Source organism: Larimichthys crocea, chromosome IX, assembly GCF_000972845.2.
Source record: "Larimichthys crocea isolate SSNF chromosome IX, L_crocea_2.0, whole genome shotgun sequence".
Taxonomy (NCBI): Eukaryota; Metazoa; Chordata; class Actinopteri; family Sciaenidae; genus Larimichthys; species Larimichthys crocea.
Genome location: NC_040019.1, coordinates 12,082,750 through 12,107,336, shown reverse-complemented (window position 1 = coordinate 12,107,336; position 24,587 = coordinate 12,082,750). Strand labels below are relative to the sequence as shown.

General features: G+C 39.2%; 1 protein-coding gene across 1 annotated transcript in view; it reads right to left on the bottom strand.

Annotated features, from left to right (window-relative positions):
• LOC104920093 (matrix metalloproteinase-17) overlaps positions 1–24,587 on the bottom strand; it is a 61,182-nt gene that overhangs the window by 21,871 nt on the left and 14,724 nt on the right. Inside the window, exons 2-4 of the mRNA XM_019260130.2 lie at positions 16,109–16,241; positions 15,824–15,959; positions 4,964–5,250 (exon numbers count right to left, since the gene is read on the bottom strand). Of these exons, the coding sequence (XP_019115675.2) occupies positions 4,964–5,250; positions 15,824–15,959; positions 16,109–16,241 (556 nt within the window). The remainder of the gene's footprint in view (positions 1–4,963; positions 5,251–15,823; positions 15,960–16,108; positions 16,242–24,587) is intronic.

Here is a 24,587-nt window from a genome sequence, read left to right as displayed (position 1 = left end):
TCAGTGCATTGAACAAGATAACGTGCGCATAACCCACGGAAATCACACAGTGTATGGGCCCACTGTCATCGCATCTGTGTGGAAAAATCACTCATACTGTCAGCGCATGCTGATTCATAAAATGCGCCTTGCCTACAGATATCTCTCTGTTTTGCTTCCAGCATCAGAAGAAGTATTTATGTCAGGCTTTGCCATGAATTTATCTTTCATCCAGGAATTACCCTATTTGGGATGTTTGACGGTGAGGTTAGAAAGAGGTGCATTTAGAAATAGGTATAAGCTGCCAAGTCATGCAGTTCTGTTTCTCCTGCAAGGTAAAAAGGCTTCACTTGGAATCAGAGAAGGAGTAATGGCATCCCCACATATCACAAACTTTTGGCACCCCTTCATCTCTTGGCTTTGGGGACTTTTCAGCAGATGGTGGTATATATACGGCGCGGCAGTAACAATTACTCATGCCCTGCTTAGGTCCCATTTGCAATTCTATAGAAACAAAAGCAAAATCCAGACATCAATTACCCAGAAACCACTGACATACTCAAAAGTATCAGATCAATCATTCAAAAGTAAACTCAAATCAATATTTTTTGTAACTTACTGAAACAGACGAGCATCCCCACTTCATGCAGCAACTGGCCAGGTGTGCACAGGTGATAAAATTCTCATTAATTCTGTCATTTTGTGAGTATACAACACAGCACAACACAATGCATGTCTCTGAGGAGCAGCAGCTGTTATGACTGACAGGTGATAATAAAACATTTCTGTGGGTCTTTACTATGAGATGCTTTATTGCTCATTTGTTTACCAGCCCGTGTATGTGTCACTTTAGAGTTACATAAACCGTATGCCCAATATGCATTTTAGCTTGGTGCTAAATTAACTCAGGATTACACCCTCAGGGAAGTTTGCTTTATCACCCCACCTAAAACAGCCTGAAATCATTTTGTATCTTAGGATTAATGGGCCAACTTGTTTTACTGTAGTACTGCAATTTCTTTAGACGCAATGGGTTCTTCTTAAAAAAATCTTATTTCAACACAGTCCATAATGTTCATGAAAGTGTGTGAAACTGGCTGATTTTGAAGCCTTTGTTGCAGTGTGAATTTCTAGGTCAAAAAGTTTTTGACTTGTTAGACCTAGAAAAGTACTAGAGCCGAGCAAATCTGTCTCATCCAACGACAACTTCCCAGTGGACCTTGAGTTGAAATTGCTGTGTCATAATAATATAATAATATTTCCAAGGTCAAATATGAACTTTCATGCTCAACTTAACTTGTCTTTTTCAGTTATTTGGCTAAAACTTTCTCACAAAGTTTACAAACTATTTCTCTTTTCTTATCCCCGTCCCCTCTCTCTCCTCTTATGTCCATCCGTCTTTTGGAAAGAAGGGATGAATGGAGGTACTGAGCAGAGGACAGAGGAGGAGGAGAGAGAAAGAACATCTTAAGTTCAGTCATCCAGATGAAAGGAAGACTAAAAGAAACCAAGTCGGAGAAAAAGAGAGTTAATGATTTATGCTGTCATTCATGTGACCGCACTGAGACAGCCTTTGCCTGATGGTGCATTCAGTGTGACTAGATCACCCCATCCGCTCATTTCATCCAGATGAGTGGACTTTACAATGCCCACGCACCCCCTTCCCTTGTTTTTTTTGTTTTTTTTAAGCAAGGAACAGTGGGGAGCAATGACGATGATGCTGAGTGACAAGACGGCTGCGTTTCTCAACAGAATGTGATAATTAGATCACATTTTGAAAAATGGTCCCGTTGTGCCACCAATGATGTCATTTGCACCAGAGTGAACACACACACACACACGCAGCAAAGGCTCTGGAATTCACATTTATTCATGAGATAACAAGGACACAGACAGTTAAGCAGGAGTGCAAAGAGGAGGCGCCTGACTGATGATGTCTGCACAGAGGACAGATATTGTATTGTGAATGTATGAAAGTGAATCAGTGAATGTGTGGAAGTTACTCTTCAAAGCCAGAACTCCAAAGCACTACGTTGTGTTTTCCAGAGCTGTCTGAGGATAATGGATATTTATAATATGAGCTCGTCTGTTTTTGATTGGCAGAGATGTCTGAATTCCATTTTGTGCTGCTGTCATCCTGTCCTCATTTCAAACTCGCAGATCTCCCTCAGCGCGTAATCAAGCTCTTTGAAAAGTGTTTGATGAAAGAAATTTGGCCAGATCACTCAGGATAACATTGCATAAACCAATCTATTAGCAAACAGCTCAAAGCTAAAAGGCACTGAATGAATATGGATCATTACAAACACAGCCTGTGGGTCGATGACTGTAATAACAGACTTGATAATGCAGATAATTAAACATTTTTGGATGAGGTAAAGAGATTTCTGCTTTTACCTCAACACAATAGGATACCATAATTGTATTGTGGTGCACAAAATTATAGTTTAAATCTCAACAGTTGGGCTGCAAGTAATGAATATTCATGAATCATTTTTTCAATCGCTCATTTAGTCAGTGAAATGCAAAAAGTAAAAAATGCTCATAACAAACTAAGAAACTGGAACCAGGAACTGTTTGATTGCTTAAGCAATTAATCAATTATTTAAAAAAAAAAATCTGTATCTTTGAATAACCATGTCCTAGTCTGGATTATGGCCACACGTTCTATGTAATATGAATCATCCCATATAAAATTCACTGTGCCTTACTGAATCAATGCAGGATGCATTTGGGTCCATATATCCCTGCAGTCCCTGCTCTAATGTTTTCACATGCTTTATATGACAAAATAAGACAGCTAATATTACTTACTAGTCCAAACAGCAAGAAGCCCAGCTCGATGTCTGTCTCGCAATCTTTCATTTCACAAAGCTCTCGCTAACGACTAAAAGTCAATCTGAGATTTACTCTTGTCTAACGGCTTCTTACTTGATCACTCTCTCCTTTTCTCTTCTTAGTTTCCTCCGTTAATGTCACCTTTGGTCTTTCCGCTTCTGACATTATGTCCATAGAGGCTGCCCAGCCGGGTTAATTTGCATGCCTGCCCAGCTCCAGGGCTGGCACTACACCGGATCCACTCCCTGTCAGCAATTGGCTATGTGTCGGGGATAAAAACCTTATCTTCCAGTGGTCTAAAACGGCTGTGGAACAAACAGTAACACCCCCAGGGTGCTCTAAGCACACAGTGTGTGCAGCCTGGCTAACAAACTGAGCTAACATTGGCTAACAGCAGCTATAGTTCACAGCACTTGACTTACAATAATCGCAAGTTGAGGCAAACTGAAGAAAGGGGAAATGGGAAATACAGAAAACATTTTCTCCATAAAATATGATCCAGATTCCTCAAAATAAGTGAAATGGTTGGTGGTGTGTGACTTAGTGCCCTAGAGCTTTACTTCTTGTGGGAGATCGTTCCCCGGAGCACAAACTGCAGTGTGGGAACCATAGAGACACCATTCACCTAATTACATGTCAGTGAATCATCAAAATAAATTAAAATCTGTTATTTTACGATAGAGAAGTTACACTATGATTCATTATGTCAGAATTCGCTGAAAAAAAGACACCTCAAATGACAGGAAAGTTGTCTGTCACTCAGTGTCACCACTGCCCTACGGAGACTCTGACATGCATTTTTTTTCTTAAATGTCGACGGATACCTCCACCTGAAGCTGCCTTTAAAAAAAAAAAAAACAACAAAAACTGCTGTCCAAATACCATACATAATGGTAGATGGACCACGATCAGTCCTGTCAGTGGGAATGAGTATTTTCTGTCACTGATGATGGACTATCTGACCTGAAGCCACATTCATCAGGGGACTACCATATCAGAGCAGAAAAGTCACTCAATTTATGATACCATTCACTTCCCCAGAGTAAGCTGTTGTTAGGTGATGTGTATACTATTATCCGATAGTAGTGTGCTTAGAGTCATCATGTGTCATGTTAGCTGAGTTCTCTGAGGATTTAAGCAGAAGACATAACTCTCTGCATGTTCAAGTGTGTGCGAGAAGAAGAAACAACCAATTACCCACTTGTTGGACATCAATCTGCCAAAGGCTATGCTGCCCAATTCTTTATAAGAGGTTTTTGACTGAAGGCTAAAATAAGATTTATTTTGTAATGCCTGCAAATACTCTTATTGACTTTTTATATCCTTTACATTCAGGATGAGAGCAGCAGAGAGGACTTAAATTGATGCATAAGAAATACAAATTGGTGTATAAAAAATACAAATTGGTGCATAAGATGAGGTTTCTCTGTATGTCATTGAGGAGAACCTCCAGACCCTGCATTCAATTTGTGTACCCTGGACATGAGCCTGCTGGCAACTTGTCTCATATTTTTCCACAATGAAGACAGTCCCAATTGTTTAGGGTCGTGAACAGGTCTCTGTGCCAACAAAGTTTCCTATTTTGTAGACATTTTATGATGTCACTATGTACACAGCATTGCAAATAATTGAATCATGAAAGTGCAAAGCAATTAAGGGCTCTACTACAGTATCACCTAGGGCAGTGACTTGCAGTTGCCAGCAGGCACGTGGAAAGCTAACTCGACTAAAAATATTTGGGTGGAGGAAGAAAAAGGAATAATAAGGATTACAAGTTGGTGATGCTGATCTTTAGAAACTGTACCTGTTATCATTAATCTGTCAAATTAAACTTCTGACTAAGTTTTAAGAGTGCAAGAGAGTGCATGAAAACTAGTTAGTGAGTAAATGATGGATAAATGGTTGAATAGCTGTAATGAATAAACAGCTGACATGATAAGCTGAAAGTAATGAATAAAACGATTGAGATAATTCCTTTTTATAGTCATCCTAATCATCTTTAACTCCTACACATTAAAAGGATATAATCAAAGCTGGGAAATAGTCTGTTTCACTGTGTACCGCCGGCACCAAATAGATGTTACACACTTGTACAAACACATAGACACGTTTCATGTTTTATACAGCAGATTGCAACGTAAATCACCTGGTGATCTGAAGGTCCAGGCCTCATCATCATCAAAGTGTGTATCCCCAGCTGTGAACCTCTCTCCAGGGAAAAATGCATGCGCCACGGTGCCCCCTGGCCCATCAAAGGGATATCCATCATTGTGGTCGGCCTTAGTGAAGTCGATTTGAATGTCTGCATCACTTCCTGCTACCTCGTGGAAGTTAAGTGGTGCGATGTCACTCCAGACCTTCAAGGCGTAGTACATGAGGGCTCGAACAGTGTCCCTGCCCAGTAAGGCTGAATCCTTGGGGAAGGTTCTCACTCTGAGAGGAGAAAGGGAGAAAGAGAGAGAGGGAATATATTATACACAAGAAGGAGAAAGAAGAGGTGGCATAAGGGAGTTGAGAGGACAAGAAAAGAGAAGAGAAAAGACGTGACAGATCAAGGAAGTGGTTGGGAAACAAGAGAGGAGAGGTGGATGAAACAGGGAGGAGAAAAATGATGGGCAAGACACGAGACAAGAAAAGGAAAATTAAAGGACCAAAGGGTAAGAGAGGTAAAGTCTGTGGGAGGAGAGTATGTCAAGTGTAAAGGTGACAGAGATGAATTTGGAGACGGGGAAGAGACAAGAAAGCTAAAAGCGTGGGAAAAAAAGTAGACAGAAGGGAAGAAGGGAAGAAGAAAAGGGAAGTGCTGGTATCGACGCTGGCAGAAGAAAGAGCAGGTGGTTAGAATTGGCTGAGAATTGCATAAAAGCACAAAAACATAATGGTCAACCACACAATGTTTCCCACTGGGATAAACCTGCGTGAAAACAAAAACTTCAGTTAGAATGTTTTATATGATTCCTACTTGCTGTATTTCATGGTTGGACGCTCCTGCTGCTCACACATACTGATAATAAATTGAGAATACAATGTGCATTCGAAGGGATTATGGCATCAGCTTTTTTTTCACTGTCTTCCCCTTTACTTTCCACTCCATATTAAATTTTCCTCCTCCCTCTCATCACCTTAACATCTCTTGAGACATTTCTTTCCATCAGCGACAGGAGAAAAAAAGTAGACTGGAATAAACAGAAAACCACTCAGACGCCCTGCTAAGTTTGTCTACCCCCTCTCCATCTAAATCTCGTCTCCTGCATTCTCTTCTTGTCTCTCTCATTCTATTTCTTTTCTATCTACCCATCAGTCCCACTAAAGTGCTTTGTCTAAATACGAGAGGCGATTTGGTAATATCAGGCTGCTCGAGGAAATTTAATCAGAGTGTTCATCAGTAGGATGGGCTCTCAGACTAGAGAGAGTACCTCTCTGTCTTACCACCACAACCAGCTTATAACCTAGAATTCGATTAAAAATGAGCAAAGTGGTGTACTGGTGGAGCTTCTTTTTTTAATTTAAATGCCAGTAGCTAATAAGACAGAGACACTATTGGAATATCTGCATCACTAATTGATGGGATACCTGAAAGAAACACCGAAAGTACTTTAGAGAACAGGAAATCTTACAGTTTTATATGACATCCTTCCACTAACATATCACAGATATTCAGGGTTATCTAGGTCTGCACTCCACATACTGGACCCCTGGATTTTATTGACAGATTTTGCCTCTTTTTCATGTGTCGTGACTTACATCAAATGAGACTGTAGCTCGATCAAAAAAGGAGCACAAATGTTGATATTGATTCACATATTGATTGTCATAGAAAGATCTGACGGATAGTTTAATACAAGAAAACATCAAGACTCAATTCCACAAGATCGGGTCTGAAAGGAGAACAGTTCTTGACAGTATCTGCGCCAAAACAGAAACATTCCTTCTGTCAAACCACCTGCGTTTCTCATTTATGCTGCAATCTGCATCAAGGACGCACTGAAAATGAGAAAAAAGACGCATATGTGTGAAATGTTGAATGGATAAATGTTCAATATGCAACAAAGACTGAGAGTTATTTCTCACTCAAGGGATACCAGACTGTTTTTCTGTTTGACTGGTGTTTTTTTATACAGCACATATTTGTTAACGCATTGTCAGCTCTAGAAATTTGTGTTTAAATAATCGTACTATGATCAACTGGTTCTTACTGAGCATGACATCAGAATACTTCTATATCACACACTTTCTGATTTTATCTCTAAACCGTCAACTTTACAGCCTGTATTAAATCCAGGGGTTTTCAAACCCAGGGACAGTGAGCTAGAGTTTGGGGACATAATGACAGGGACATAAAACAAAGAGCATAGCTGAAGTTAAATAAATCTGGTTCATTAAGAAACAATGACCAAAACAGAGTTCTCTGATGCTTCCGCTGTGGGCATGGTAGAAAAGGTTTGGTTTGGTGTAATTGCTGTTTTTTTACAGTCCTGCTCACCGCCAACACTGTAAGCAGACACCAGTTTCTCTTCTGTTGCATGGTGACGTGACGCCTCAAGAAGAGTTTATTGTGTTATAAAATCACATTTGCTGTGGTCAAATCAAAGTTTCTTATTTTTAGAACTTTCAGCTCAAATATACAAATCTCACTCCACAACAATAACGCCGCACAACACATCACCACGTTTGATGAGATTAGACAAGCTGCGCCAGCTATGGGACTGTCAAACTCAAACTGTGCCAATCATGGTAAACATGTAGGTCACAAAAAGGTTTGGAGACTGTCACTTCAAACAATGTTGTTCATAAAACACACTCTGTCACCCTCGTGTCTTCTTTTGTTAAAACTGGCATCTTGAAAGCCAAGTTTCTGTCAAACAAATCATTTTTTTGACAGTTGTTTTAATTTACGCTTGAATTCTTCATGGTTATAAGAACTCCATGCTGAGGACTCGTGAATTATCCTTCTGACATCCCACTGTGTTGTTTTGTCCTCTTTTACCAGCCTTGGATCTCTGATCATGGTGGTACAACACTAGCGGTTCATAATGATGATTTCAAAGATTAATTTATGTTTCTTTTTATTATTCTCTCTGTTCTGCCTTTGTTATATAAAAAAGAATCCAATGGTTCAATCCAACACAATCAAATCCATCCTTTGCAAAAATATACTGGGCTGCTCATCACACATTTTAACATGGCTGCCAGTGTGATTCTTTAATGTGTTAATAACCGTACCTAAAGACCGCTGAGTCTGAAGTGCTCTCAGCTCGGTGAAATAAGAGAAAAGAAGGATCATTCATCCAGTACTATGTTCACTGACAAAACTGCACAACCAACTCACCTACTTATACGTTGTAATTCAAATGAAGAATTTGTGTTTGTCAAGTATATTTTTCTGCACGTTTCCAAATGAATGTGTAAATGGGAAATTTGAATAGCATTAAGCAATTTAAAATTACATTGTTAATCCTCTTCTTATTTATTTCTCCAGGCGATAAACACTTTTATTTAACAAGAGCACACTGTACATGTCCAATCTGCAGAGAAACATAAGCAGAGAATGAACCCGAATGATGTAGGTAAGAGGAAAATAATGAGGAAAGAGAAGGAAAGAGATTTTAAAAATAGTTTGAAAACAGAGACCTACTGTAATATGAGCAAAAGAGTAAAAAGTGGAATCACAGACACTATCCTATTGCAGAAATATTTCTGATAACTCCCCGTGGCTTCATCTTCCACAGTTCTAACTTTAGTCAGAATAGAGGATGACGGGTCCTTAACTTTCAGTGTTTCTCCAGGCTACTCTCAGGGATCACACAGACACATTTCCATCTCTGGCAGAGTATCTGATGTCTCCTATTCCTTACCCACAAAAAGTGGTTCCTTATAAGTTCCTTATTACAAAAGCTTTTCAACAATGGCTTCTTGTACAGCAGCACAGGGGTGTTAGCCTGCATGAGGGAGGGATGCAGACGATACAGGGGGCGTAAGTGAAGTAGGACAACATTCAAGGTTTAACAAAATACTTTGTAGTGAGTTATATTAATTTACAGTAGCAAACAGGGGGTTTGCCACCCCTAGAGGTTCCCTGTTACTGCAGGGAGGTTGTTACACAGGAGACTATAAAAATTAGCCAGATGGTCAGAAGACTGATTAGGGTGGACTTCATTTTCTCTACGTATTTAATTCCAAGGCACGATATCCACCATAATTTGACAAATGAGTACGATCAAACTAGGTTTATGTATGCGTGTCTGCTACATGTGTACGAGCTGAAGCTAGTACAGAAAGGCACAAACGTTTGCGCACACACATGCACACACACACAATTTCCAATTACATTTCACCTGCTTGACTTTTAATTTCCACGTACTTCTTATAGACCTTTCCATGAACAGAGTGATGATTCAGATGAAGGGCGGCAGAGAGGGAAGAAGAGAGGGATGAATAGAGGGAGAGAAACAGATGAAGAAAACTCTAAGACTCTTTTGCTGTCCCCAGCCTTCAGCCTCTCAGCAGGCTCTTACCTCCTGCGGCTCTGCTGCTCCACAGAGACATGAGCTGACATCAAAAGTGATGCTGAAAAGCACACACACACACACACACACCCACACACACACACACACACACACCTCCTGTGCTCTGGTACCCTCCGTAGACATAAGCTGATTACCCTAAAAAATTGAAAGCTCGTATGCAGACAGTGATTCATGTGCTTGTGTGCGATTGTAGATGCACACGTTCCCAGCACAATCACAAACATGAAAATATTTCTGTGACAGAGACAGAATCGTGCTGTGTACTACCAAAAACTACTCGTACTTTTTACACACATACACACACACACACACACACACACACACACACACACACACACCATTTCATTCAGGCTAAAGATGAAAGACACTAAATTAAAAGGTTGTGCATGAGTCGCCTCTCTCACCACATTTCTTTCCCACCCCCCTTTCAGTCCGAGTCTCCCTTATCCCTCATTCTCTGTCTATCCTGACTATCGTAACCACCGCGGAAAAATACGATGGGTCCCTAATAAGATAATACTCAATAACAGTTATTTTTATTCTTAAGCTTCAACTAAGCAATTTCACAGGTTGGTGGCCTCAAATGGCAGCAGGGAGATGAAATGCTGAGGACTTCAATACCCCGGAATTAGGTGGCATGATATAAATAAACTCTTCTGTGTGGCTAAACTGCTTTGTGTTACGGACACAATGACAGATTTGTGATTGCCCAATAACAGACGCATCTCTCATATAAATGAGGGAAACTCAAGCTGCTCGCTTCCCAGACTATAAGGAAATCAACAGTATTACTTATAGATATGGAATTTCAAGACTTTGTTCAAACTGCATGTAAACAAGGATGTATTTTAGAGAACACAATCATTTCAAATATTATATAACATCTGAGGTGATAAATAACAGGCCTGTTTCCTGTATGAGTCCTGCTCCTCTCCTACTTTCTGCCATTTCCGTTATGTAATCCCAAGAGTGCTTGTTATTATCTACACCAAAAGCATCGTTCTCAACTTCCTTTGAGTGTGCCTTTGTGAAAACAAAACATTCTGAATAATGATGAAATGAATACAAAATTGTATACAATTATGTGGGGTTATAATCATCATGTTAGCAGCAGGGCAGAGATAGAGCGGGTCATCGGCTAATCAAATGATTGGCGGTTCCAACGACTCTTCGGCATGCGGGGGCATGATGAGCAATTCCTAAAACTGATGAGCAGGTGGCACCTTGCATAGCAGCCAATGTCATCGGTGTATGAATGAGATATGTAGTGTAAAAGTGCTTTGAATGGTCAAAAGACTAGAAAGGCACTATATAAGTACAGTCCATTTACCATTGACATGGATATCAGCACTTAATTAAAATGCTATGCTAAGTACAGCTCTCAAAGAGCTGTTATCTTGCTGTAGACTCTTTCAGCATCAACGTATTATTTTTCAATTCAGTCCAGTAACTTGCATAGACTGTTATTGTGTAGCTCATGGATCACCCCATACAGGGTACTATAATGACTTCTCATAGTGACAAGTTTAGTCCTGCCATATTGGATTTTTTATTCTCCTCATGGAATTCAGAATCCTACTTAATGTGGAAATCAAATTTATTCAAACTTACTTTTTGTTGTTATTGAAGGAATTGGATTTGGAGGTGCCAAAGGAACCTGAGAATTAAAAAAACGTTTCTCATGCTGCAGTACGGCTGGACATCATTGCTAGCAGCTTTATGTTATTCTTCTTATAGGACCTATAGGACTATAACATACTGGTGCCTTTGGATACAGCTGTGGAATTTCTTGAAAGCCACTAACCGCAGTGAGGTATGGCTGTAATTATTACTTTGATGGACCCCTGCTGCTGAGTTATGACTATGGCTGCACTTAATACTCTCATTACTGACCGCCTTCAACTCTGAATACGACTCTACTGTTTTGAAAAGCGCCTCGCTGGGTTTGGAGTGTTCGACTATGGCTACCCCATGCAGGTCGCAGAACACAATGGATCTGAGCTTTAGAGTATGTTAATAAGACAATAATATGCAGTGAAATGTAAAGAGCATGGTGCCCCTGTGGATTTACATCTATGATAGCTTTCTTTTAATGGGCACTAAGTGTGTGTTCATGTCCCTACATTGATCACTGATGTCATGAGAAAGTTGACTGAAATTTTTAAAGAGACAAATGAGACTTGGCGATGCTGCAATAGAGCATTTTAGTCAGTAAAGCCCACCTACTGTATCAGATGCAGAAACAAAAGATGCAATCTTCCTTTTCATGTTTGCTTCTTCTGTTCTTGCCTCTTCGTTATCCCCATCCACCTCCCCATCTTTTCTCTCCTCCACTCAGCTTGCTACACCTATCTGTCAGAGTTATCAGTCGGGCTGCTAATGACTGTCAGGCTGTCTGCTGTGATAATGGGCTAACAATATGAGATAATGAGCTAACAGTGGGCTGTTATACAACTCGAATGTAACATACTTGGCTGACTGAGTGCAGTGTGCTGTATGGGCGTGTGTAAAAGAAAAAAAGAGGTAAGCAGGAGTTAAATTGAGGATTAAGGGCTGAGCCTGGATACAAAGACTTCCAGACGTCATCAGAAAAATGATTTACTAACATATTACTATTGCAGAAAAACACACTATTTAAGCTCCTAAAATGAATAGCTACTCAGCTCCCTATCTTTTCCCCCTATAAAATAACTGGCACTCACCACCTACTCTGCACATTTTCAGAACATAATGATGTGATTGATTTGTGTGAACAAGCAGTGGAGAGAGTGAAGCTTCATCCAGATAGCCATTGTCAGTCTTACCGAGGTGAGTTAATCATGAATCATGAATGAGTGGGTTTGTCTTTCTCTCTCACTGTAAGTTATGATGTTCTAATTAAATGGTCTCTACATGATGCCGCAGACCTTTGCTAGATCACTGACTCCCGTAACGTGTCACATTTAAACCGCTGCAGGTAGTAAATGTCTGTTTCTGTCATCACCCAAATAAAAGTCATAGTTCTGTTCAAGCATTTAAATGCTTTGCAGTTACTTTGAATGTTTTGACCTTGAGTTAATACGTGGATAGACAGTGTGGTAGTCTACAGTGGAACTCAAGGGAGTTTGTGCTCATTATTTCACACAGTAATGGTTTTATAGAGCAGCAAAGGACTTTACATGCCAGCACCTGCACCTATTCGCTCCTTCGCACAGTATACAGTTTTGATTAAGAGCATGATGACACAAGCACAGTTATCAACAATATTTTGCTCAGGTTAACAAAAAAAAATCTGCTTTCCTGTACAATTCTTTTGTGAAAACAAACCACATGTTGTCCAGTTCATTGTGGCATGTGCAGAGATTTAAACACACTGTGCAGTGCTGTGTGACAAGAACAACACTGATGACTATCATAATCAGGCAACAGGGCAGTTTCCATATTATGAATCTAATTAATGAAAACTTGGCATAACATTCACTGATCATACTCTGACTTCTGAACAAATTCCACCACGAATCCTAATAGCCTCTTTGGGGATCTGGCAGGACTAGTGCTGCATGAAAAGCAAAACTAATCAATGATTTTGCTTTTTACACCTTCTTTCAGCCTAAGTGTCAAAAGTATCAGATAAATAATGATGCCTCTCAGGTCCTGAGGACTACATCAGCTGTGGCTAACACGTAGAACCAATCCAAATGTTTGTTCTAAACGTTGGAATGAGAAAGGCACTGGGAATGTCCAAAGATCTGACATTTCTGAAGGGATGTTATCAAATGTTTGTCAGACATGTCCCGAAAGTCCCCTTAAATGACAATCTCTGTGTGCTTGGAATATATCCACATAACTTTGTATGGACTTCTTCAAGCCAGGAGGACTAGTGCACTATGTTGGAAGAGTATGGACAAACCATCATTGTAGAATGTGGACAAGGGAGCTCTCAGATTGTATTGGTCTTAAATTTACATTGCTATGGGCAAGCAAGAAGATGTTGTCAAGCTCTGGGAACCATCAATATCATTAAAGATGGAAAAGTTAATGTCAGCTTAACCTGAAAGGAAACTGTTAATATAATAGACAGTTTTCTTGATGGGATGTTGAACAAGAAAATGACAATAGACAGTTTTCTTGATGGGATGTTGAACAAGAAAATGACAATAGACATATTGTAAAAAACAAAAAAACGGCCAAAACAAAGGTTGTTCTGAAAGAAAACGTATCAATAAACAATGTTTGTTCATATACCTCGCCTTCCTGGCTGTACAATGAAAATGTATCTATTGACAATAATATATGTGTTGCATAACTATAAATAGTCATACGTGTCTTTAATCTGAATGCTGTGGTGGATCAGAATACTCACATTTAATATGCCTGTCAGATTGGATCTGACTCATTAGCAGTTTTGCGCATTATCTCCTTTCTGTCAGTCCTCTTATTTGCCCATATAATCTAATTAACCAGAGATACCATGACATATTAGATGATAAAAATAACATTTCTAAAGGAAGCAGGGAAGGAATCACTATGCAAGTGCTACAACATCAGCACACCAAGAGAATTACAGAGGAGAGCAATCTATCTATGCAGAATATCAATTCTTTGTTATGGTGCTTTACTGAAAATCTGGAATTTATGGAAATCTCCCTGGATTTGAAGCTAGCACATAATCCACAACTACTCAAGTGCAATGTTCTACAAATCTGAGTGCCGTGAATATAAAGGTGCTTTGCTGGACTGAACAGACCTGTCTGATTTCAAGGTGGATTGAGCTGACGGGAGTTTGGTGGATGATTGGCAGCAGTACAAAGACGAAAGAAAGTTAAAGCCCACCAGGAGGGAAGCAATGCATATATACTGTATGTGTGTGTGTTGAATTTTCTGATTATTCTGATTATGCATGCATTCCTATTCTGCACACACACACAGACACAGCTTATGGCTGCTCATTGTTGAATCAGCCCTGATACCTTGTGTGAAATACTTTATGAACCATTAAAGAAATTCTCCAGTATGAATCTACAGCAGCTTTTATCAAGTACTCACCACCTCCAGGCTTTAAAGGTGGCTCTGAAAAGTTTATATCATGCTTCTTGTAGAGAAATGCAGCCTTCATCAGCTTGGATTCATAGCACTACAGATTGATTCCAACAGTGAACCAGAGTCGCAGCCAGAAACTTTTCAAAACATCCATAGAAACCTCTCAGAGCTCTCCAGCAGCATTATCCACTTCCCTGCTATTGATCTTCATGTTCAGTATATTACAAACAATCCTCTCCTTTCCAATAGATTGCTGAATACACTACCTCTGGTGAAGCGTCTAAGAAATGTGAAGACGATGGTGTGACAAAGTAGTAGCACATTTGGCAACACAGTGTAAAGGTTGGAAGGTTGTGAACAACAGAGAAGTGAAATATACTTCAAGAGCACTTTGAGAAGTTTCTATTGGTTTTAACTACGTCTCTGCAGTAACTCTGGGTCAACATTGAACTTCGCTGCAATTAAGAAATCAGTGTCTGTGGCGACTTTTAATCACTTCATTGACAACATTTTATTTTACTAGTTTAATGAGGGATCTGTGTCTTTGTTAATTTTCTGTTTGTTGTTTATTAGAGATCTCTAATCAGCTTACCACTTTTACGAAATGTCCTTCCTCCAAGCTGGAATTGATCCAGAGAGTGAAAGGATCCTGGCTCGGGTAATAGTCCTCTAATCTAATCAATCAGAACATGCACAGATGGGTTGGGTACGTGGGTGGAGGGATTTCTGACTTACTGCGAAGAGCACTGCACTGATGTGGTGTCCTGGACTGAATCTGTTCAGAAGTGCACTTGGCTCAGATACACTGATTACACTAAACAAACTAAACGGAATGACTCTCCTTTACATATTTAACAATTAACATCACTAATAATCCTAAAAATTAGAACACTACTCTTAAATGTGACACAAATATCCAACAGTGGCTCTGTTTGTTTTGAAGACGCTGTGTGTTTGGGTCTGGACAGAGGCTAATGATGATATTTCATCGTGCTGTGATAGAGATTATATTACATTGCAAACACAGCTTAGTTTGGTAACATATCAAGTTAAAATCATAAATAAACAGACTGGTCCACACAGCAATTATAGTGATGCGGGTGAGGGAGCATTTCTCTCTCCAAAGGCTAAATGAAAATGATTGCATGTAGATGCTATCGCGCTCTAATAAAATGCAGGAAAAGGTACGTGGACAAAACTCTTTTATTCCTCTATCGTGAAGCTCCTAAACTAGGGACATTTGCAGGGTGTGAAATGGGGGGCTATGTTGTATGTATCTGTATGCACTTATGCTTCCACTTGTCTGTGCTATACACTAATATAATGTTTGAAAAATGTGTAACGTCACCACATCCTTTATTGCAGTGGTATACAGTCTGCACCATCTTCATCTGTAAATTGCAGTATGATAGTGATAGCAACATATTGTCTCGTAGATCTTATATTCCACTGTTTCCTACCTCCAGGATAGATGCCTCTTATTCCATTTGTTCTGAGGAGTCAGGCTTCGTTTCCTGCGGCCCATTGTCACGTCTGCCTCAGAAACATCTGGCAGGGAACATCTGGGTGTTTTCATTAGACCCAGTGTGGCTTGGTCTGAGAAAGAGAGGAGATGGTTGTGTCAGAGAGATGCTTTCTTGACTAGACTGCATTAAATTGTTTGTTCTTTTCATATATTTTGTCTCCATCCAGCCAAAGTATCAATTCCCCCCATATGATTCCCCAAAAACAAAACAGCCACATACCAAAGACTCCGGTCTCCTCCAGCCCCCCAAACTTCTGCATGGCTTTGATGGCCTTGGTCAGGGCCTCCTTGGTCTGAAGCTGACCAGTCACTGGGTCAGGGGGTGGGAGGTAGCCAAACTTACTTAGCCAGTCCTGGAAGGGAAACAGTAGACACATGAGTTCAAGAGTCATTCTAGGCATTTCAAGAAGTCCAAAGCTGCTGAGAAAGTCTGATACCTGATCATGTTTACTGTCTGTGGATACTGTGTGTCTGTGCACTTATGCACATACAAGTGAGAGGTTTTTGTCAAAATATAATGATTTACTTTGTGAGGACTAGCTTTGTACAACCAGGTGTGAGTTGAGTCTTCACAACATGGAACAGGTATTTCAACACAACGTGACTGATACAAGCACACACACGCACAAGTTAACAGAAGACACATAGTCCTGCAAAAATAAAAGACTAGGAGGGTAACACTGCAGCTCTATTTCCATTTGAGGCCAATGAAGCTGCTGCCAATCAAAGCAGCATCAAAGCATTGATCTGATGGGTGAATGCATCTGAGCTGCAACTTGAGCGTTTTCTCCCCTGAGATCTCTCTGTGTCTTGGTTCTTCCTTCATGTGTATGAGCTCCACTATGGTCTCCTTCTCCTCTTCTTCCCTTGTCGTGATCTGACAGGCAATAAGAGATGGCAGATTCTAAATAGTTTTTTGATCAGCACTCATCAGAGGTGAGCGACACGAATCGATAGTGAGGGATCCTTTCTGTATTGACAACGTTGAGAAAATCCCATTAACTCAACGGCTAACTCTGCTTGCTGATAATTGCCTCCTCATCCTTGGCTTTGCCATCCCTGCAGAGGGCTTGGGAAAGGTTTACAGGGAAATTGAATTGACCCTTAGCTACACGAGGCAGAATGAGAACAACAACAACAATTTCCGGAAAGAATTTTAAACTGTATTGCCATGGGGATGTGGGAGAGGTCAAATAATTCAAAAGAAAGCAAGGGAGTTAAATTGACTCAATGAATCAACAAAGAACACAAGTGATGACACTGTTTTCCAGAAGTTAAGTTTTAGTTGTTTATAGTTCCTATCGTTGTAACATGCTGACTATCATCACTAAAAATAAGTCAGATGAGGCACAAAACACGAGGTTTTAAACTTTCAGGTTATCCAAACATATTTGGAAAAAAAGGTTTTGTTCAATTTATTGCAGCAGAGACTTTTCAGTGAGCCGACATGCACCACAGCAGCACCCTGACTCTGTTCGACTTGAATGGAATGGAACCGTTATTAGTATCACTGGTAACACCTGTGTTTACTCACTATTTCATGTGAAAATGGCTGCTTGTTGTAAACTTCTGTCACAGTTTCCAGACTCCATATTAAATCCATTAAATCCACATTAATTCTAAGCAGGTGTGAGTATTTAGTGTTGGAAAATTCAAATGAAGTATACTCAAGTGTACTAAATATGGTGGGGTTTTTTTTGAGAAAATGGAAGAGCTGCTTTTTGCTTAAAACTAATTGGGAATGATGGTGAGAAATCTCCAGAAAAAGGTTAGAAAACAAAAAATAAATAATAAATCTTAAGAAAATAATTTGACAAACATCCGGCATTTCTTGTTAGTATGAAATGATTTTTTTTCCCTATACAACCTGCTCAAATATCATAGTACTGTATGGCAATTAGTATGTAGTTATCTTTAAGTATGTAGTATAAGTCTGGGACAGCCATGTGACCTCCCTGACTTGTTGCAGTTGCACCTGCATGGACCGTTTTCCTGTGCAATGAGGGATTACGACCGATTTGTGCTCTTACTTTCTGAAACTTCTTCCTCTCTGTAAGCAAGATGTGCAAGTGATGGATTACATCTGTACTGTCTACAAAACCGCAACTCCCTGTTTTCACACACTACTCATAAACTCACTATATCAAACTTTTTTGTTGAGCCAGCAACTAATTTAAACCCTGACATCGTAGATCACGGGGGCCAACGAGTTCAGTAACATGCTGAACACTGCTAAATTATATAGAGGGATGTCACTGTGTTTAGGTGAGATCGGGTGTGCTTTTTAAAAATATGGCTGTAAACAAGTCATCTGAGTTCAAATAGAGAAACAAAAAAAATCTAAGATGACTAGATAAGGAGAACAATAAATTCAACCACACATACAGTGAAACATTTACCCTCACAGGCGATGACAGCTTAACAATATAATTACCACAAGGAGGGAAGAAGATCATCATCATCATTTACATGCATCTTAAATTTAATAAACCGTTTTTTTTCTCTTGGGGTCTTCACCCTCAAAATATAGATAAGAGAAATAAACGAGTGCAGAGCAGGAGATAAACACATGATCCGGCATGTGCAACAAATTCATCCTCTCTAAATATCTGATTAACAACAAGAGGGCACAGATGACTGTCCTTTAATCGCTCATTAGGATACACAGTAAAGCACACACACACACACACACACACACACACACACACACACACACACACACACACACACACACAAAGCCTTTGATGCTACAGTGGCAAGTTATTTGCCTAAACAATCACAGCTGCAGTTTTATTACTGTGTTGTATTTTGCAGAAAAATAAAGTATATGGACTTTACCAACAGTTGTAAAGCAGAACTAAAGAACATTTTGAAAAGCACGGTGTAAAGTTCAAGCACTGCTGCAAGCGACAAAACAACTAATAATTTATTCAGGAAGCTGAGAGAGAAAAGATGACAGGAGGACGGCAAATAAATGTTCCCTGTCGAAGATTGTAAGGTCATCTTGTGTGTTACTAGCTTTGGACAAAGAAAATAAAACAAACAAACAAATCAGTGTACAAAAAAAGCCTTAATTATGACAAAGATGTATGCCTATTAAAGTGTTTCTGATTTAATAATGCAGCAACTTACTACATAATCAGCAACTATACAACTGCCTTATGAATGCGTACTGCAAGTCCAGGGCTGGGATTTGCATTAGATCAGCAAACTCAGGCAAGAAAGACATTTAAAACCACTATGGCTGCACAAAACATTATTTGGCATTTGGTAAGTAATATTGAGATATTTGTAAAGCTATCACAATATGACGTATTAAATGAAAAAGAGAGCTGAAGAGATGAATTGCAATCGAAATTGGTAAATGCCAAAATAAAGTTCAGGTTTATTGAGCACAAAGTCACAATTTCCTCTGTTTGGTATGACAAAATGGTCATTAATATATTATTGTGTTCATTTATTATGAAACCACCACTTATAATTTGTGCAACCCGTCCTTGAATGTGCAGAAATAAATATCAACAACAAAAAAATGTAACCATGGATTTGCCTCTAAGATGATACCAATAGGGCAGCATACCTATAGGGCACCTCTTCTTTACTTGTATCATGGCTGGCACAATGCTCAATGGAAACAGCCACGTTAACTTTCTCCTTATTCTTTGTTTCCTTCCAGCAGTGAAGTAAGAGTGCGGCCCTGAAGCTTGGTATTCAGTGATTCCAACAGGGCAAATGCTTACTGACCTGGGGGCTTGACCCCATGTCCCAACTAAGGCCCAGGGGGTCTTTACCACTTAGCCTTCGAGCTGCTCCAAAGACCTGAGTAGTTCTGGTTTGTTATCATTCAGTTTTTACTGGTGTGTGTTTAAGCCTTTCCAAATTAAAACAATGTTATATGTCCCTACAGTATGGGATCCTTACAGTATGGAAGTAACACTAAGGAAGTTGAGCAAGTTATATGCCCATTTGCCTGAATTCCAACACACTTAGTGCAACAATCAAATACAGAACTTTTCTGAACTTTACAGGTTGGTGACATAATTGCTTCCCCACAATAGCTACACTTAACAACTCAACATAAGTCTGTAGACAGAAAAAAAAACATTGTTTGTTTGTTGGGCCTTACTACCGTTCCTTATTTTTTAATGTCAGAAGATGTGAAAGGGAAGGTGGGACAATTGCAAAAGCAGAAGAGAGGCTGATATGAGCAGACAAAACAAAAAAAAAAAAACACGCAAGATACGGTAGTATTCACCAAACTGTTTCCTTTTTTTAGTGTGTTGGGTTGTGGAACTCCAAACCATTGCTTTCTATGAAGTTTTTTTTTCCTGTTTCATCAAGTAGAAAAGCAACACCATAGCTTGATTTCAGCTTGAATCAATTTCTTGATTCGCTACAGGCCCGTGGCCTGTAGCAATACGCGTCCATCTGATCGTCCCCTGAGGCAACTCAAAGCTTTTGGTTAGAAGAGCAGTAGTAGTTCCACATTTAGTGTCAGGGTTAAGGTTAGGAAAGGTTTGCGGTCTGGGTTAAACACTAACAACACTGACTTGAAGAACAAGATTCAGCCGTAAGTGTTTACTCCAGTGTGGTTTGCCTTAATCCTCCACATATTTTTATTTATTTATTTTTTTTTAATGATGGATTCCTGAGTGAAAGCCATGAAACATCTGTTTGAAATCAAAGTGCTTCCTATGCTACTTCCAAGCGAAAAAGCTTGGTTATTTTAGGAAATATGGTTGCCAGGAGTTAGATCCTACACAATAAGAACAAACTGGAGAAAGCTGCTAGCCAAGTTTTGCCCAAAGATAACAAAACTGCCTGAAACTCACAAATTAATACATTGTATCTTTTTCATTGCTAATGTTTGACAGGCGGATATGTGTTGGACTTGGTCAACACCAATAAATTCCTGGAGTTTCTGCTGGTTGCTAGACAACAGGTCTGAAAATGTCAAACATTTCCAAGCAAAAAGTTTGTTTATTTGTGGATGATAGCATCAATGCAACTTAAGACTTCAGTTTTCAGTAAACCCACATTTAAAAGGCCCTAAAAACACATTATTTCGATCACCTTACTATGAGCAAAGGAGTCCAACTAGTCAATCAAATCTTATTAAACCACTCCCACAGCACCCCAGTGAAGCAGATTAATTTTAGTTGAGTTTTTAAGTATTAATAAGATATACTTTACTTTTTCCAAACTAACTTTGATTGCTGTTTATATAATCATAAAAATTTAAACCCTACAGAGAATATCTGAGATCTGAAACTATGTTCTGAGAGGCTTTAAGTCTCCTCCACAGTGACATCATTTCTTTTTCCAGATTACTCCTTCATCAGCACTTCCAGTCATGTTTGTGTAAAAAAGTAATTAGTGATGCAGAGTCCCTCCAGTGCTCTCCAAAACGACATACGCATGTTTTTCTCCCTCTTTAAACTCTATCATTTGAATACTGGCAGCTGTGCTGCTGCATTTAATCAATCTAAAAAACACTTCATCACTGTCAATAAGCTGACATTTATCATTCGCTGTATGATTTGTGGGAAACAGGGCTGCACGGATGCCTCTAAAACCAAACTTGTCCATTGATGTAGCACCTACTGCAACAACATTCAATTTTTCTCAGATTTTTTGATCTTTTCATACTTTTTCCATGTTCTGTATACCTCCACTGCTTCGTTGGTTGCTATGACGGTAATTCGATACAACAGAAATTTGTCAGATGTCAGAGATTTGGTGTCTGTTCCTTCTTCTCGATATCTGTGGTTGCATATAGCGAGGTTGGATATCAGTGAGCAGGAGCCAGTTTCACAAAATTTTCAACATCATCATGATTTTCTCTCTGTTTTTTTTTTTTGTTTTTTTAATTTAGACATATTTCACTAACACAAATGCAAAAATGGTGCTAAGAGCACACAAGAGTCCTGTGAAGCTCCCAAATTTATCTGCAATTTGCAAGCGTCAACTATTTGTTAAATGAGACACTGCCACCTTTTGTGATCAATCCTTGCAAGTCAATTTTGAGAAACAGGCCCCAGGTCTTTGGACTGTTTAGGATTTACAATATTTTTGCATTAATGTGATGGAGTACTTTAATCTCAGGTATTTACATCAGAGGATTAGCCAAAAAACAATTGGTTATTATTATTATTTTTATTATTATATTTTATCTCAAAACAGTTTCCAAATTGAATTTCCAGGAAATTTACAGCCATCACATATCACTGGTCTTAAACTTGAATTACCCGGGTACCACTTTAACACTTGGCAAGGGAATCTTAAAAACACTTTTAAAGGCTCCGACAGGAGTCTTCGTGTAAAGTTTCTGTTTACCACTAAAACACACTGTGCGCATCCTTGCTGTGTAAATGTGTTTGGGATAACACAAGAGCTCTTCCAGTGAACAGCAGGCGGTTGTTTTGCTGCTGTCAGACCTGTGAGACAGCCTGCGAAATGTTTTGATTTGATATATAAAGGGAATTTTATTCGTTCTGTTTTTGCAGACTTGCTCCTAAATTAAATGATGACTCCGAAATAAAAGACTGAGCGAAAAAATTTAATGTGAAAATATACATTTGCGAGCTAGAACTAACAGTAAATCCTAAGAGTCTCCTCAGGCCAATTTGAGACTGCTGCTGTTTATTTATATAACAATAGAAATAAAATACATATACTGTGATATTAGATTCTGTTCATATTACATCTACCTACACTGTTCCAATGATTTGTGACACTAAATCACCTTGAAACAATATATGGAGAAAAATTCTGCACTATACGAGGCATCAAAACACAACTCTGCAAACATGAGCCCGCCCACGAATGCACGCAACCAATGACCAAGATTTTTACTCCACTAGAGTACAGTTCCATCTTCTACGAAATTCACACACACACACATACACTAGTGCAATAATTAAAGAGTTCATGGATACACCCATAATTTATTTATATCCACATTAACAGAACATCACAGCGGATGCTGCACATACATTCTGCCTTTCACTTTCACACACACACGTACACATAATTAAGGTGTCGTGAGTATTATACAATTTGAATTACTCCCAGTATGAGCCACAGTATCTAGATGTGAAGGCTATTTTCTCATCTCTGTAATCCTGAACTGTGGTCCCTCTAATCTTTTAATACAGTAAGAGAAGCTACAAAATCCCACGAAATATTCAGAGCGAATGAAAGACAAACAGAAAGAGAGTATAGGGCATACAAATACTCCAAGTAGGCCATCATCTTTCTTCACCTCATTAGAGTATTTATAGTATGTTATGCTATAGTGTATTTATAGTATTTATGTATGGAGCTTGTTGGAGATGGGATGCAGTTCAGTCTAACATGACTTTCCTTAATTAAATAATCTCTTTGATACAGTAGCAATGTGTAGCTGTGGACGAAGCAAACAGAGTGAGAGAACTGCTAACTGACTTTCTGCAACAAAGCGATTGTCCAAGCCAAGGAAAAAATAGATTTGAGGTAGAAAGCCAAGCTTCATGTGTGTGAGACACTGATTAGTGTGGGCACAGATTTGAAGCGTTGCTGGATTGCCGAATGCCTGTGTGATCAGCATTCGAAACGGGAGGGTTGAGACGGAGAGAGTCAGTGTGTGGGTGAGTGAGTCTATGTTATTTAATTTTTTCTTTTTTTTTTACCTCCTTTTGTTTTGTTAATGCAAAGAATTTTAAATCTTCTTACCAAAGGCAGGAGGAAACAATTAAACACTTCCTACAACATGAGACTCATCAGCATTAATATAGCCAAACTCTGTTTTTGTTGCCAGCGTTTTAAGATTTATCCATTCTAGAAAAGACCTGATGTTTGGGTGGGGGAAATGCAAGTTTAATGTGGACAAAGTGAAGTTTTTAATTATTTAACCAGCCTGAAAAGTGTAGGTGACCAGAAAACAGAAGAGGACTGAACAAATATTTAAAATCCATCTAAAATAACATGTAGTTATCCCTTTATTATTAAAAAGAAGAAGAAACGGTCTTCGGGGAAATGTCACAAATGGACCTTTTCGTCTCAGTTGGCTAGAACCTTGTCGGTGTCTGTGTTTGATTGACAGCAGCCAGCAGTCTGAGCTCTGGTAACAAAAACTGGCAGCAGAAAAAGAGAAAAAGTAAACAAAGGTTACAAGCCATGACCACACAGTGTGTTAGCAGTGGGGTGGAAGAGTAAGGACCAAAAAAGCATCTAACCGAACCTAAGTGTTTTTCTTGTTTTGTTTTGTTTTGTTTTTTCACAAAAATATGCTGCAGTTTACTGGCTAATTATCTAACTTGCTGGTAAACTGACATTAGGAGTGCACTTTTCTCCAGGTGAATGTTTGGGTTGCTCGCTCACCCAGCGTCATGCTTGTAAGTTAAATAAGAAGGAGACTTAAGCATAAAAAAGGCTAATCTGGTTTGTGATTCAAAGTCTGTGGCTCTTGTGCTACAGGCTGTCAGACTGTTAGTCACTGTGACCATGAAGTATTTTGACAGACGTTCTCCACCTACGTGGATGGAGAACTAACTGCATTCTGACAAATGAATGCAAAACTAGGGTGTGCCATCATGAAGAAAAAAAGAATATAACATACATATTTTAACAGGCACAATGCACAAGATAAAGATTTGCACCACACTATCTTCTTAGAAACTTTGTTGTTGGAACTCCTCTTAAGGCATTTCACACTTGCA